The sequence below is a fragment of the Vipera ursinii genome, assembly GCF_947247035.1.
Source record: "Vipera ursinii genome assembly, chromosome: 1".
NCBI lineage: Eukaryota > Metazoa > Chordata > Lepidosauria > Squamata > Viperidae > Vipera > Vipera ursinii.
In genome coordinates this window covers 924,083-940,882 of record NC_139512.1, presented here as the reverse complement: position 1 = coordinate 940,882, position 16,800 = coordinate 924,083, and the positions used below count along the sequence as shown (strand labels likewise).

Below are 16,800 nucleotides of genomic sequence, written 5' to 3'. Positions count from 1 at the left end.
ATCTTGGTCAAATCCTTTTTCTAGGGCTCTTCTCTGAGAGAGGGTTTCAGGACTTCTTAATGGCTAGCAAGCTAAGCTCTCGATGTGTTGGCCCTGATATTCAAGGATGTGGAAGCCATAGAAACCAGCGCAAAAGGAGTGAATCATGAAAGAGGTTCTATGGTGTGAAAACATAATTATGTCCAGAAGTGGCAATGCCTCCACTGTACTGTCAACTGGGCAGCTACTGCTGCTGCCATCTTTAATGCCCTAAGATTTCTCTGAAGTGGAACGTGACTTTATTTGCTTACTTGCTTTTTTGGTGCCTTCTAGCCAGTGTTGAGTCCTGCCAACTGCCCTGTACTAGTCCCTGCAGCTTTCTTGGCAAGGTGTTTCAGCAGTGGTTTGCTATTGCTTCCAACCTAGGGCTGAGAAAGTGACCGGCCCAAGGTCACCCAGCTCGCTTTGTACCTAATGCAGGATTAGAATGCCTGGTGTAGCTTCTACCCTGATGCCTGAACCACTACACCAAACTGGCTTTCTGAAATGGAATATAGGATTGTATAGTCCAGATAAAACATTTGATGAAAAGAAAAATGTTCAGGGCTATATCAACAGAGCCAATCAGCTAAGGGAAATGGTTAAGATTGTATCTTTTATTATCAGCCCTAATTGTTTCACATTAGAATGAGGTACATATAGCAAGGCTGTACTCTTCAGATAAAAATCTGCAGCCAAATTATTAAACTAGACAGGGCAAGCACCTGCTCCTTGAGGAATTACAAGGTAAGTTACAACTGGTTGAAATTACAACAGAGTGTTAAAAACAGCTACATACAACTGGTCCTTGAGTTTATGACTGCCGCTCTGCGATCCTGTGATTTGGGCGCAAGGCAATTGGCTCCCATTTACGACTGATTGTAGCATCCTGTGAACATGTGGACCATAATTTGTGATGTTTTTACCAGTTTCTGGGTTTTCTTGCCAATTTCCAGCAAAAAAATGTCCATTTACTAAGAACAGATTTGCTTAACAACCACATTATTCATTTAACAACCACAGTGACTCACTTTACCACCATTGTAAAAACAATTGTAAAATCCAAGTCTGGTCATGTGGTGCTTTGACTTGCAATTGCAATGACTATAACTGAAATTCCAATATGGTTGTAAGTCAAGGACTACCTATACACAGAGCGAAGCAGGTAAACTAAACTCTATAAGCTCTCACAAACTGATTCTCCAGGAAAGTGCCTATGATTTATATAAAAGCAGCACCCTGTTTTAATAGAAGAACCTAATGCCAATCTTGCCTCCACCATAATAGGAATTACTCTCCCCATTTAATCAGAGATTATGTAACAGTTTATGAATTCCTGCAAAAGCCCCCTTTCTCTAGTCAATCCAGTGCTGTGAGGTTGCTGTTCAAACTGCTGCACAACTGCCCCTTACACAGTTTTGATAGATCCCAATGAAGGAAGAAATACTTCCCATGAGGCCCACAAACCATGGAGAAAACTTTCCAGCCCAAAGAACTCCTGGAGGCAACCAGTGGATGGCGTTGGCAAGGTCAGCCAGGTTGCTGATGATGGTCAAGGCTTGTATGTGCATCTCAACCCTTGTTTTCTGATAGAGGTCTCTGCAAACAAGACATGGAGGAGAAAAATACATTCGCTGAGCTTATTTGTTGCTATCGGCACTGGAAGAAGAAAACCAACGGTTTATCCCTTGTCCTGAAATACGTTTTTACTCTTGGCAACAACTGAAGCATTCAAGAAGAAATCCTCATGGGATAAGCTAAAGTTCTACTTTTGTCCCAAACAGAATAATAAATGTGTACTAACTGGGCTATGTATTGATTTGTACCATAAAAGAGCAGCAGCGTAAGCCAAATACATAGCTTGATTTATTGACTAAGTTTTGGAAAGCAGATAATAAGTAAAGAAGGAAGGAGGGAGGAAGGAAGGGAAGGCAAAGAACAAGGAAAATTTAATACAAATCCCCTTAACCTTCTGGATTGACTCTTAATTTTTTGGAAAATGTTCCAAATGGAGTATCCCTGTTAATTGGCGAGGAAAAAAATGCTTTCAGCGCAAGGAGTCATACCTGGATTCTGTATGCTGCTTTCTTTTTAGGAGTAATAAAATTCTGAGAGATCTGGAATGAGAACATAAAAGACCAAATTTTAGCGACAGCCCGTATTTCTGAAGCAGAGTTCCCTGTCTTTAATATTGCTTGAATTCTGTGATACTTAGAGAGCCTTCTTGTCACTCCAGATATAGGGAAAGAGGAAAGCATGAGAACTTTCTCAATCAGAATCAAGGCTTGGAGGAATGGTAAACCGAGTCCCAATTATTCAAGTGCTTTGAGGAACTAGATTCCAAGTAGTCATTTTCTTCCTCCTTCCCCCTCCTCTACTCCTTACCGTGCAATCCCCAGCAGCAGAGATAAGCCCCAGAGAGTTGTACTGAGTGTCCACCACCTACTTGAGTTGGCACGGATAATTTCAGCATCAGCAGCCCAGGCCACATGCTCGCAGGGGTAATAAAGCTGGTCAGCTATATTGTTGAAGATGGAAAGCCAGCGCATTACTGTATCCTTCTCCTGCAATGGGATATTAAGCACGCTTTAAGTGTTGATTTCTCAGTTCCATCTTCTCCTTCCCTCTTCTGGTCTGGTGACCTGTGCGTTACATTTTGGCATTTTAGATGAAAGCTTACTAGTACACAGGCATCCTAAATCAGGCTTGAGATTTGATCAATACTAAGTATTAGTTGCAAAGTATCGTAAAATGGACCTTCTGGGCATTCTGAGAATGGCCTATATATTTTAATAGTAATTTTATTACAATTAAAAAAGATGAAAAACTAATGCAAACTAAAAAGAATAAAAAGAAAAAAATAATGCAATATAAATAATAAATAGTAAAGAAAAAGAAAAGCATGTAAAGAAATGACTTCCCCTGCATCATAACTGACAAACAATGTTTGTAACTTACCACCTCTTGAAATACAACAAATGTTCTTTTCTGAAATTTCATGTCTCTCACCTACAAACATATCCTTAAAACCTTTTTATTCAGTCCTGATCAGCCAAGATCCATTAAGGGTTACCAGAGATGATAATATAGCTATTTTAATCTTGATCAAATAAATTTTATATTCCTTCCCTTTAAACAATCTTTAATCCGTTCAAATAATACTGTATATTAAAACTTGTTTTCATTTTTCCTTTGTCCCTGCTCACAACATTCTTCAAAGCTTTAACAATTCTCATTTTAAATCCATTATAGAAAAGTTATCCAGATCACTCTTTTGGTTTATTTATATATCCTCTTTAATTGTTAAGACATTAGCTGGTTTCATTGGTATATCCAGTGTCACACCTTTCATATCGTTCTTGCAGCCTGTCATTTTTAAATCCACTTTCAGATCAGTTTCAGCCTTGTCCAGTAAAATTTGTTCCTCTTTCCTAACCTTTTTAAAATACAATCTATATGGTAGACACAATTAAAATTAACTTCTGGGTCCATTGTTCACAAATATCCTTCAATACATCCATTATTGAAGTATTTTGTTCCATTCTGTTATTAGTCAAATTTAAATGGTTCTTTAATTTAAATGGTTCTTTAATCAGTTTATCATTTCTTCTCTGGAAGTCCACAACTTTGAGAGTGGCCTACAAGTGTGGTATGAAATGCTTTATGTGCAGAAGATCTCCAGACTCTGACATTGTCAGTTAAAATGCCAGGTAGTAGAAAAGGCCACTGCAGCTGCCAGTTGGAGGAAGTAAATAGGCTAATTAAGAGGCAGCTTCCCATTTGTTGCAAGCAAATGATGGCTGTGATCTGGGGACAAAATTTGTTCCACATGCTTTTCCCTCATGCAGTCAAAAGGTGATCACTAATCAATGATCTCATTGTCCTTCCCTTTTGATGTAAATAAGTAATCCTGTTGCCTTGGAAGTAACTATCTTTGACATATTGTACTCGCTGTCTGTTGAACTAAAAATTGGTCTATTTTTATTCTTGTCAGAAAATTCCTTCAGAGCAGAAATTGCCTGTTGTCCACCAGATTATAAGGGATTAAATAAAGTGCTGTTTTTGATAACATTGTCTGAACATTTAAATTTAAACCACTTACTTCAAGCCGCACTTCTTTCTCTATCTCTTCCTCCCTTCACCCCTAGTATTTTTGATCATCTCAAATATCCTTTCTCATTCAGTATTTCATACAAAGTCTGAGTTACAAATACAAGAAACTCTATAGCCTAGACTGTGAAACAGTAGAACTCTGTTAAATTTGTTACTAAATTTAAAGATGGTGGGATTCAGTTGGATTAAGTTATGCTGCTCTCCAATGTTCCTTACAACTTGTAGCAATGTCCTTGTAACTGAAATGCTTTGAAAGTCTCACATACAGTATCCCTGTACTTCCATGAAATGGTGATGGATAACAACAGCTGCAAATAACAGGAAAGTCAATGGGGAAGGGCCGTACAGTAGTGAGCATCCTTTGCACTAAGTGACAATATACTGACGTGATTTCATCTAGGCAGCATAGCCCTATTTTAGTAAGAAAACAGTCTCATAAACCACAAGCTTAGTCTGATTTATATAGAAGATCTGTAAGGTCCCTTCCTGCCTATGAGACAATGTTCTATGACATTTTGAATAACAGCAGAAAATGCTACAACAAATATAGGTATGAGTATTGTGATAAGGAAAGCAACATTTAGATTTTTGTTTTTGATTGTTGTTCACCAACAATATATTCAGAGGCATATTTCTTTAAACAATTTTAGCTGTTCATAGATGTATATTCAGTAATGGGTTTTGCTTATTGTTGCTTGCATTTTTATCCTAATATCTTTCTTGCGTTAGGGAGACCCTGGACCAGGATAAGATTTAACTTTTTTGCAAATGCCCATATTAACATTCAAAGCTTTCAACTTTGTGGACAGCATGCACTTTCTGGGATATCTTACCTTGTTCCCCAGTCCATATTGGCAGCTGTAGGAAAGCATGGTTAGGTCGTCAAAAAGGCGTAGAATTGTTCGACAGTGACTCAGTTGTGCTGAGACAGCCAGGAGGCCTTGGCCAACTGATGATTCTCCAGGTTGTCTTCTGGCCACCAAAATCCCTCCAGCCAACTGGCAGCCATAACAGATGGTGCGTATCTTATGTGGGAAGATTTATTGTATAAAGCATTACTACCATTTGCTAATTATATTTTTATTAAAGAGCCATGTATTTCCAGAAAATTAAAGTTTGGAGAACAGGCCAAAATTAAAAGGTGTTCTGTAGGCCATATTTTTTAATAACCTCTTACTATTGGCAAATACTTCACAAACTGAGAGGGTTAATTTCAAAGATAAACTAGCTTTTTTCTCCCTGCTCGAATTTATTATTTTTTTAAAAAAATAATTGTTATAGATGATTGAAACAATATATTCCAACTTTTAGCATACTAAATTTTAGAGGAACGTGATATGGTAAAATCTATTCTTTCATGTATGTGAAGGATTTGTTTATATTTTGGAGAACAAGGGATTGTGCTACGTTTGATACTAGATTTGAGGGCCTCTGTGAAATATTCTTTGGGGAGGGTCACCAATATGATAGCCTTAGAACCTCAAAATATATGTACTACTAAAACTCTTGTTCCTTTAATTGAGTAAAACAGTGCATCATAGAGCAATGATTTTTGAACCCAGGTATCCTAACTGGGCTAATTTACAGAAAGTGTCCACAATCTGAGATTTAAGACTCTTGGAATTAAAATTTGTCAAATGGCATATAACATTTTATAACATAAAAATGATCATGGCATAGTTTATAATACACTACAAAATATCACAAAACATTTCTTGTGCTGATGATTGTGCTATCTTCAGCATAGGCTTCTTTCAAGGCAGATGTATCTTTGAATATCCCTGAATGTTTAAGAACTTTTCAAGTAGGTACATTCAAAGTTCTGCCCTTGTTAAAGGCACTGAGGAATCTGGTAGGGAAATATTTTTGAAATGATGATCCAAAGGGTCATGGGTTGAATAATCCCACCTGTAGTGGGCAGGGATCTCTTAGGTATTTATATGGTACATAAATTAGAAGTGAAAGTGAAAGACAATGCAGCACATAAATATTAGTTTAAAAAATAAAATTGCTAGAAACGTAATTAGTTGTTAGTGTCTTTTAATATCGAATTGCATGCTTTGTACTTGTTTTGTGCACTACATTTTGTGTGTGCATTGTACCTGCATATATGAATTTTAAAAGCACCATGAGAAACAGATATTTATAGTTTACAAATCCAATGTTAAACAAGAGATAAGCATACAGTGCAGCAAACACTGGTCTCAAAATGTGCTTTCCTTCCTTCTTCCTTTAGGATCTCTCTCTTTCTCACCATTCCCCTTTAGGAGCAACCCAAATTATAAAAATAACATGTAGACTTTCTATAACATAGACTTTCCAGTTCTTCAAGATCCTGGAGTCACAATTCAGCCTTTTTCTATATGGTACCCCTCAGGTCCAGGGAACCATAAGTCTCTTGAGCTTGGTCGGTTGCTTGCAGATGTTTCATTACTCAAACTAGGTAACATCAGCACTGGTGATGTTGCCTAGTATGAGGAAATGAAACGTCTGCAAGAAAACAGCCACGCTCAGAGAGTAAAGGACCCTTCATTTCAACCCTGAGCTACAAATATTCTCCTTTATTGGGACCATAAACTTTGTGACTGTTAGAGTTAGCAGCCTAAGGAGGGACGCGTGATTAAGGGAGCATAGAGAAACTGGTAGATGCCCAAATTCGTCTCTGTTGGGAGTTTTGGGTACCCAGTACCCGCCCGCACCCGGTCGCTCTTAGCCCAAAAGTGGGGGGGGGAACCTTCTATCTTCCTCTTCCTCTCACCACTCGGTCTCTGCCCCGGTAGGTTTCCAACACGGACACCAGGCCACTGAAGGGGGGCACCGCCGCCATAGCAACACTTCCGGGTTGGCGTCCAATCGCGTCACCTGGAGGCGAGACGGGCTGGAAAGAACTACAAGTTCCAGGAAACAGCGCGAGCCGCTGGCGGGAGATTTTATTTATTTTATTTTAATTCCATTTATATCCCGCCCGTTGCAGGCGGACTGGTGGTGTTTTCAGAAGGAATAGAGGTAAGTAATGTTGTGTGGTTAGAAAAGGAACGAAGATAGTTATAAAAAAAGAAAAAGGCTGTGTGTATATGTGGGTGTCTACATTTCTGCCTTTGAATCGGTCTTTTACTCTTGGTATCAGCCAAATCCCTGACGTCTTCTTTATATAATTTTGCATAAAATGGCGTTTTTCAGAAGAAATAAAAATAGGAAAAGGGATAAGAGTATCATATGCTTTTGATTACATGGCTGTACATTGAGATTCAGGGGGTCAATACATTTTATACAAAGAAAGAAAAAGAAGATAAAATGATACAAAAGACTACAGGTAGCCCTCGACTTGCAACCATTCATTTAGTGACTGTTTAAAGTTACAACAGCATTGAAAAAGGTAAAAGGTGACTTGTGACCGTTTTTCACACCATTGCTGCGTCCCCATGGTTCTCTGATCAGAATTCAGACACATGGCAACTGGCATGTCCTGGCAAAATCCACTTAACTGTCTTAACTGTCTTGCTTAGAAATGTTGGGCTCAGTTGTGATTGTAAATCGAGGACTACCTTTAATTTCTTCTTTAGGAAAAAATGATGGGGGGAAAAATCATACATACACACACACACACACACACACACACACACACACACATATTTATATACACACACACACACACATGCACACACATATACATATATACATATAGGTAAAGGTTCCCCTGCACATGCATGCTAGTCGTTTCCGACTCTAGGGGCCGGTGCTCATCTCCGTTTCAAAGCCGAAGAGCCAGCGCTTGTCCGAGGACGTCTCCGTAGTCATGTGGCCGGCATGACTAGACGCCAAAGGCGCACGGAACACTGTTACCTTCCCACCGCAGTGGTCCCTATTTTTCTACTTGCATTTTTACGTGCTTTCAAACTGCTAGGTTGGCAGAAGCTGGGACGAGTAACAGGCGCTCACTCTGCTACGCGGCACTCGGGATTCGACCCGCCAAACTGCCGACCTTCTGATCGACAAGCTCAGCGTCCTAACCCACTGAGCCACCGCGTCCCTTTACATATATACATATACACACACATATTGAAAATGTAAATAAAGGAAGAAGAGGGAAATGATATCTTTTAGCAAATAAAAGATGGAAGATTCAGAAAGGGGAGGAAAAATGAGTGCCACAGAAAAACAATGTTTGGAAGGAATAAAATGTTAAAAGAGATGCAGTAAATGAATAGGGAAAACAATATGCAAGAAGGAAGTTAAAGCAGAAGATGAACAAGTCATAACAGAGCCACTGTTTATAACAGCTGTTGCTTCAGCCATCTAATCTGTTTAGATTACCCTGTTTCTGGTCTATCCTTTATGTAATAACCAGCCATCTGGTTATTACAGAAAGGATAGACCAGAAACAGGGTGATCTAAACAGATTGGATTAGAATCAGTCTTGTACTTTCCACAATAAACAATTGCCTACCAAATACCTGGTGATGTAAGTGGGTTTAAAATGCTACTTTTGTGTGGCCTACCCTTCCCACTGTAAAATTCCTGGTTTTATTTAAAGAGATTAAATAATTATAATAAAATAAAAGTGGCAAAAATAATTCATTTTCTTAATAAAATGCTTTCTATCCTAGAATATTTATTGATTGTGAGGCAAATAATATGTTTAATATTAACTTTAAAAAACAGTAATTAGAAAGTTATGTTAAAAAATATTGAAGTGACATCTGTTTGAAGCATATTTAAGCTTTTAAGCAGATTATATGGCAAGTTTCTGTATATTATATACCGGTACATTTTTGTCTCTCCTTGTGTAGCAGTTTATCTGAGATTGCTGAGTCAGCCTGTATTTAGGTGGAATTGCATTAACAAGAAACAGGTCTGTATTTGTGGTGTATTTTTAAGATATACAAAGGAGGTCTTCATATTTTTCATGTTGCTTTTTTAGAAATCCAGTTAACCATTCAGAAAAACAATTTTCAGATGTATGACCACAATTGAGCCCAAAATCTCTGGTGCTAAGCAAGTCAATTGTTAAGTGAGTTTTGCCCTATTTTATGACTTCTTGCCATAGTTGTTAAGTCAATAACTGCAGTTGTTATGTTAACATCACTGTTTTTAAGCGAATCTGACTTCCCTATTGACTTAACTTGGCAGAAGGTCTCAAAAGTTGATAATGTGACATAGGAACACTGCAACCATCATAAAACCTAGTCAATTGCCAAGCGTCTGAATTTTGATCAAGTAACCATGGGGATGCTGTAACTCGTGTGAAAGACGGTCATAAGTCATTTTTTTTCAGGGCCTTTGTAACTTCAGATTGTCATTAAATGAATTGTTTTAAGTCAAGGATTATCTACACACACACAAACACACACACACACACACAGAGAGAGAAATATGTGTATAAGTATATAGATAAGCGTGTATATTGAAATGGCCCACTAGATGTGTCATATTCCGATTCCTGTGGTCACTTCCTGCCAGTTTTGCTGATAATTCCATTCATATCTAGGTTGATTCTGGTATCACTGGGTGCGTTAGGATCTTGATGTGATTACTTCTGAGTGGCACCTTTTGTTTAATGAAGAGAAGGATGAGGGGTGACATGATAACAGTGTTCCAATATCTCAGGGGTTGCCACAAAGAGGCAGGAGTCAAGCTGTTCTCCAGAACACCTGAGGGCAGGACAAGAAGCAATGGATGGAAACTAATCAAAGAGAGAAGCAACCTAGAACTAAGGAGAAATTTCCTGACAGTTGGAACAATTAATTAGTGGGACAACCTGCCTCCAGAAGTTGGGAATGCTCCAACACTGGAAGTTTTTAAGAAGAGATTGGACAGCCATTTGTCTGAAATGGTACAGGGTAGTGGTGGTGAACCGGTGTAGGGAAAACAGCAAAAAGGATATTTTGTGATATCAAAACATTTGAGAGAAAACTGCAGGTTTTTGAAAGAGACCTTGAAAGTGGGCAGTTGAAATATTTTCCAAATCTAAAAATTCATTTAGAAAATTCTACATTTGCAGACAATCCTACAATCCATCAGGAAATCTACAAGGAATTTTGTAGCATTGTAGCAGCTGCAAAGGTGAATTTTAGTAACAGATTTTTACAGTTCCGTAAGATGGAAACAACCCTGTGTTTTCTTACTTCTCCAGATAAAGCCAAATTTGAAGAACTTGATCTTTCCTGCTTACACTGGTTAGATTTAGGAAATCTGGAAATGGAGCTATTGGAATTTCAAGAAAACTATATCTGGAAAAATAAATTCTATGACCTGTGCGAAACACTTGAGAAGATAAAAGAGATGACAATGGACAGCACAGTTAATTCTGAAAATGAAATCCTTAAAGCGTGGAATTATCTGCCAAATAAATTTAAGTCAATGAAAACACTTGGGATTGCTTTCCTTACTTTGTTTGGATCATCTTATGCTTGTGGGCAGCTGTTTTCAGCTTTGAATTCTATCAAATCGGACACTAGAAACAGACTAACAGATGACCTGAGTGCTGCATGTGTTGCTCTCAAACTTACAAAGTATGAGCCAAGGTTAGACAAATTATCCGCGTGCCTACAACAGCAAAAATCACATTAACTGTTCAAAAGCATGCCAAAGGCAAACCTTTACCTTTCAATAAAACGTTGTTTGTATCATTGAAAGCTCTGTTATTGTGTTTTTCTTTTAAGACAAAAGATGATAATATAAGGTAAAGGTAAAGGCTCCCCCGCACATGCGTGCTAGTCGTTTCCGACTCTAGGGGCCGGTGCTCATCTCCGTTTCAAAGCCGAAGAGCCAGCGCTTGTCCGAGGACGTCTCCGTGGTCATGTGGCCGGCATGACTAGACGCCAAAGGCGCACGGAACGCTGTTACCTTCCCACCGTAGTGGTCCCTATTTTTCTACTTGCATTTTTATGTGCTTTCGAACTGCTAGGTTGGCAGAAGGATGATAATATACGAGTTGTTTTTTCTAAACTAAAACCTCAGTATTCAGGTTAAATTGCTGTGTTGGCACTTTGCAATAAATAAGTGAGTTTTGGGTTGCAGTTTAGGTACTTAGTCTCTAAAAGGTTCGCCATCACTAGTCTAGGGTTTCCTGCCTGAGCAGGGGGTTGGACTAGGAGACCTCCAAGATCCCTTCCAACGTTGTTATTGTTGTTGTTATTATTATTATTTGTCCCAGACAAACTTTGGAGATGAAGCAACTGGTGGAGGAATTTGAAATGTGAACCTTATTGAATATGGCATCTAAGCTTGCTAGTTTAGGTATCCATATAGTTAACTCTTTTTCCCCATTCGCTTGTCTCCAGTTCTCTGAAACTGCCTGCAGTATTCTTGGCTACGTTTTTCAAAAGTAGTTTTCCATTTCCATTGCCTCCTTCCTAGGCCTAAGGACTAGAACTCACAGCCTCCTGGTTTCTAGTCTGATGCCTTAACCACTATACCACCTGGCTCTCATAGTTAATATAGAAAAGATGATCATAATTAATTGGTTTTATATGCTGCCCGACTCCTGGAGGTGAGCATATGAAGGGCCAAAAGTTGTAGAAAAAATCCAAAAGTCTTTTTAACAGCACAGAAAATCGTAAGAATCTTGTTGGATCATTCTGTACCTCAGTAGCCAGCCAGGCCGCTGACACTGTTCTGTATTTTGAGAACAAAATGAGCAGAAAGCAATAAAAATTCCTCTAAAGTACCAGTTGAGGGCAGTAGAAAGATATCTCACCAGTTCTTTCGTATAATAATGTAGCAATATGTGTTTGGGTATTATTTTTTTAAAAATGAGCAAGGTTGAGGTTGTTAAAGAAACACGTTTCCGCTTCCTAAGTAAAGCAATAAACTTGGCAAATTGGAGTGTGTGGAAAGAGCAATGAGCAACAACTAACTGATCTTTTCATCAAACCTTCATGGTATGCCATGTTTTTAATCTATTCCAGCCAAGCAATTTTTTCCATGAAGAAAAAGGCTTTTTTTTCTGTACTTGCAGAAATATTTTTGCTGCTTTTCTTTTAATAATTTACTTGCAATGTAGTGAGTTGTTATTATTATTAGGGCATCTCCCACATGTACAGTAGCTATTGGTCTCAAAATATAGTTTTAAGCAGAAGGGCTCAGCTCATTGAGTTATGTACATCAATAACACATTCCTTTGTGGTCATGAAGCTTACCTATGCCATTTTGGGGCATATCTCTGGGTCAGTTCTTAGCATTCTATTTAAAAATATTTTTTCACCTAGAATGTACTATAATATTTCTTCATGAATCTCTTCTTGAAGAATGTCCTGTCTCTTTTATTAGAGACACTCTATAATTCTAATCCCCTTCATGGATTACTGCCTTGTCTGGTGAAGGGGCTTGCGTAATTCAATGAAGCTATGAGCTATGCCGTGCAGGGCCACCCAAGACGGACAGGTCATAGCAGAGTTCTGACCAAACGTGATCCACTGGAGAAGGAAATGGCAACCCACTCCAGTATCTTTGCCATGAAAACCCTATGGACAGTACCAAAAGGCAAAACAATATGACGCTGGAAGATGAGCCCCTCAGGTTGGAAGGCATCCAATATGCTACTGGGGAAGAGCAGAGGGCTAGTACTAGTAGCGCCAGAAAGAATGAAGCGACTGGGCCAAAGCTGAAAGGACGCTCAGCTGTGGATGTGTCTGGTGGTGAAAGGAAAGTCCGATGCTGTAAAGATTTTTTCTCCATAGGAACCTGGAATGTAAGATCCATGAATCAAGGCAAGCTGGATGTGGTCAAACAAGAGATGACAAGACTGAACATCAACATCTTAGGAATCAGCGAACTAAAATGGACAGGAATGGGTGAATTTAATTCAGAGGACCATCAGGTATACTATTGCGGGCAAGAATCCCTCAGAAGAAATGGAGTAGCCTTCATAGTCAATAAAAGAGTAGGAAAAGCAATACTGGGATACAATCCTCAAAATGACAGAATGATCTCAGTTCGAATCCAAGGCAAACCATTCAATATCACAATAGTCCAAGTCTATGCCCCAACCACATACTTTGGCCACCTAATGAGAAGGAAGGACTCACTGGAGAAGAGCCTAATGCTGGGAAAGATTGAGGGCAAGAGAAGGAGGGGACGACAGAGAATGAGGTGGCTGGATGGAGTTACTGAAGCAGTAGGCATGAGCTTAAATGGACTCCAGAAGATGGTAGAGGACAGGAAAGCCTGGAGGCACGTTGTCCATAGGGTCGCGATGGGTTGGACACGACTTCGCAACTAACAACAACAACAACAACATGCAAATAAGAATGCAAACTGCCATAAACAGCCTTGGTGGTAGCAGTTTTATGATCAAATCCCAATAAAAATAGTCAAAATAGTTGCTTGAATCAAGATTTCATGGATTTAGTTGAAATCTAAATAGGAAATTTGCTATTGCTGATTTCAGGCTGTCTTTAGAAACAGTTGTTACTTAGTATGTTGTTTATATAGTGCAGGGGTGTCAAACTCACAATGTCACATGATGTGTCGTGACATATCGCGACTTTTTTGCCATTGCCGGCAATAGGGTGGGCGTGGTTTCACTATGATGCATCGGGCCTGCGGGCTGGCAGTTTGACACCCCTGCTATAGTGCACTATGCTTTGCTGGTAGAATACTAGGCTAGGACAACTAAGAATGAAATATTTCCATTGCTATCAACCAAGTTTAATTGCAGTTTATAAGCTGACATATGAGAATATAATTGTTTCTCGTATGGGAAGCAGCATATTCGTTGATTAAAAATTGACAATATTGTTACTGCTGAGCTTGCATCTATGCTAATAGAATGGCTACTATGCACTGAGGATAAATATATCTTTAGACATCAATACACAAAAGATTGGAGACTAAATATGCATATGCTCAGAATTTAAGAAGGAGGGAGTCAGTATTTACTTAGTAACAGATGATATAGGCACAGCAATTCTCTACTTTATCAGGTAAGCTGGGTCTTTGTATAAATGTTTTCGGCTTCTTGCAGAAACTCCTAAAGCAGAGGTTTTTACTCTGCTCTTCCAAGAATCGCAGGGCTGTCCTATGTTCCTGTCTCTTACATAACTAGATCTGTGCCAGCAGCAGGCGGTCATTCGCTTGTCTTTCCCTTTTTTGGGCAAACCAGAATGCAGCTTGAGTATTAGAAAACTAGTTTCATTGATCGATTGTTACTATCTTAGGAACAAAATTAGGACATAGCCTGCATTATCTCACCTTTCAGCCCTTTCAACCCTAAACTTGATGAAGAAAGCAAGCAATGTTGGGAGGAAGAAAATATTAATGAATGTGAAATTAGGTACGGTAACACTGCATTGTGGATAATTCTCTGTCTCCTTTATGAAGGCTGAGTTTATATCCAGATGAGTATTTGCTTTTATTTCTTTTTGCTTGTTTTTTTAATGAGCAAGTCATATATAGGGACTATTCAGAAGAAGAAGCATGAGATAACAGTAGTTTTGGTTCAAAGAAGCAATTAAGCTTGCAGCTCGTAAGATTTTTAATAATTCTGGTTTAATTTGTGAGTTAGCTACTTGGGGTAATGAAAATGCATTCATCACTAACAATATGACTCAATGTGTTTTTTTAAAGTTAGACGCCATCTTTATACCTCTCTAATAAATACAGGCCCTTGGAATAGATTTAATAGTTTTGAGTTTGTGTCCTTACAATCAAATGTCGCTAAATTAAAAAGGGTTAGGGTTAGGGTTAGGGTACAACTATCTGCATAGGGCAAAGAATGAGCAAATTCATGAAAAATGTGTTTGTTAAGCAATATTATGGAGATCCCAAAAACTGAACTTGAAGCTTTTTATAAATAAAGTGGGTGCTTTGCCACCATCCCAAATGCTTTTGTCATCTATCTGTTAATTGCAACAAACTTTACTTGGAATTTTAATTTAATTGGAATTCAAAGCACATTCTGGACCTAGAAGTAGCCAATCAGCCATGAAACTTTTGGGTAGGCTAGGAAGGAGTCTGTGACTGGGTTCAAACATTCTGCTAAGCCATACTACAGTGTGGTTTGTTCATACTGTATTTGGATTATTACCTAAATCAAGCTATATTGCAATTTACCACTATGACTTAGTGTAGGTATGAATAACATTTGGGTGTCAAACAGCCAGATCTTTGAAGGACTAAGGATCAAAAGTAGGTGGAACCAGCTCATGAATGTAATTGGATCTGAATTGGGGGACCTCAGGGCAAGAATTCTACTTTTTAAATGTGAGATTCCCATTTCTGAGTGTGCAGCTTTTATGCATTTCTAATTTGAAAGTGATGGACATGTATGGCCATATTGATCTAAAGGAATTCCGAGGATTGCAAAATGAAGCTCTGATGCCAGACGGTGATCTGCTTGACCTAGCTTGATACGTGAATTGCTTAACAGGTCATACTTGGCATGGTGTGTGAATTCAGTCAGACTTTCCCTCCTTTGTCTACTCTATTTTTATGGCTACTGTCGGGATCAAAAGTAGACTAATTGTCTATCTTGCCATCTATATCCAGAAAGGAAAAACGGCATTTTGAAAAGTACTCCAAGTAAAATGTAACATCTCTATTGAGAGACAGATTACTATTGCCAACAATTTATATCAGCTTTTCATTCCAAAGGAGAAAAAAAAGGGAAATGAAATGAATATAATGAAAATGAACACATTTGATACAATGTTTAAGATAATAGTGGTAATAAACTAGAAAAAACCCAGCTAAGTAAAACTAAGTTCCAGAGCATCACTTTAAAAAGAAAATGTGGCTGCAATCCCATGATATTTTTTTCCTGGAAGTAATCTCACTGGTTTCAGCGATTCCTACGTGTAGAATGGAATCAGGCAGGTAATGCCAGATTGGAGACATAATTAAAATAGTTGAGCAGATTTCACTGCATTTTAAGTTTTGTTGGGAAGCTTGCACAGTGGGAACCAGAAATTTCTGGCAAGAGCTTGTTTGGAGTTTAGCTGCCACTTTTTGAGGATATTTAAGGGTGCCTAGGGAAGTGAGGCTGCTAGCGTCCAGAGTGTAAGCTACAGCCAAGACTTCAAAAGTGCCAAACGTAATTTAAAAGGAATCAACCCTGTCCTTCTAGGGATGAGAAAGCCAAACATATTTCTGGATACACTGAAATTGTATTGGCTAAAAAATTGGGAGAGAGAGGGAAGGAAAGGGTAAAACAGCCAGACTTGCATTTTAAACCCAATCCAGCTGGGGGAAGAAAGAAGTTGTTTTGTTTGCTCATTCTGAGAATTCAGCTGTACTTTGGGAGATGGCTTTGCATATCTGGGACCTCACAGCAGCAGGTCAGCACCAGCCTAGACCAGTTTCAGCAATATATTGGGCCAAGAGTAGACAGAAATTCCCTTGGTGAGAGAGTTGTCTTGCCTTTTTAAATTGCTGAAGCCACAGCTTTCGCTGGGGAAAAAAATGAGGAAATGACAGCTGCTTACTTCTTTTCTTTCCTGCTATTTTAATTTTTTTTGGTCGCTTCTCTGTCTCAAAGTTATTTTCAATAATAACCTTACATTCAATGAAGCAGAAATCAGCTCAGTGGTTGAGGGGATATTTTGCATGTAGTAGCTATGGATTCTGGCCTTTACACTTGAGGCTCAATTCATAATATTCAAAATATTCCAGTTCATGATTTCCCCTTGTCTTTATAACCGTTCAGACTGGGAGAAGAAACGCCAAAGG

The 16,800-nt window shown here is 38.7% G+C and overlaps 2 protein-coding genes across 2 annotated transcripts in view; both read right to left on the bottom strand.

Moving 5' to 3' along the window:
• Positions 1-16,800, bottom strand: part of RPL36 (ribosomal protein L36) — a 343,666-nt gene that overhangs the window by 218,452 nt on the left and 108,414 nt on the right. The gene's annotated exons all lie outside the window — the stretch shown is intronic.
• Positions 78-6,970, bottom strand: PEX11G (peroxisomal biogenesis factor 11 gamma). Its single transcript, XM_083366242.1, has 5 exons — positions 6,890-6,970; positions 4,965-5,156; positions 2,404-2,582; positions 2,085-2,135; positions 78-1,617 (listed from the first exon to the last, which is right to left on the bottom strand). The coding sequence occupies exons 1-5, from the start codon at positions 6,956-6,958 to the stop codon at positions 1,404-1,406; spliced, it is 705 nt and encodes a 234-aa protein (XP_083222368.1). The 5' UTR covers positions 6,959-6,970; the 3' UTR covers positions 78-1,403.

Excerpts from the sequence above, each read along its gene's own strand:
- PEX11G (XM_083366242.1), bottom strand. The coding sequence starts at position 6,958 with ATGGCGGCGGTGCCCCCCTTCAGTGGCCTGGTGTCCGTGTTGGAAACC. Across the intron at positions 5,157-6,889 it reads ACCGGGGCAGAGACCGAGTG|ATACGCACCATCTGTTATGG; the intron begins GTGAGAGGAAGA and ends TTCCCACATAAG. Across the intron at positions 1,618-2,084 it reads AAGCAGCATACAGAATCCAG|AGACCTCTATCAGAAAACAA; the intron begins GTATGACTCCTT and ends TCTTGTTTGCAG.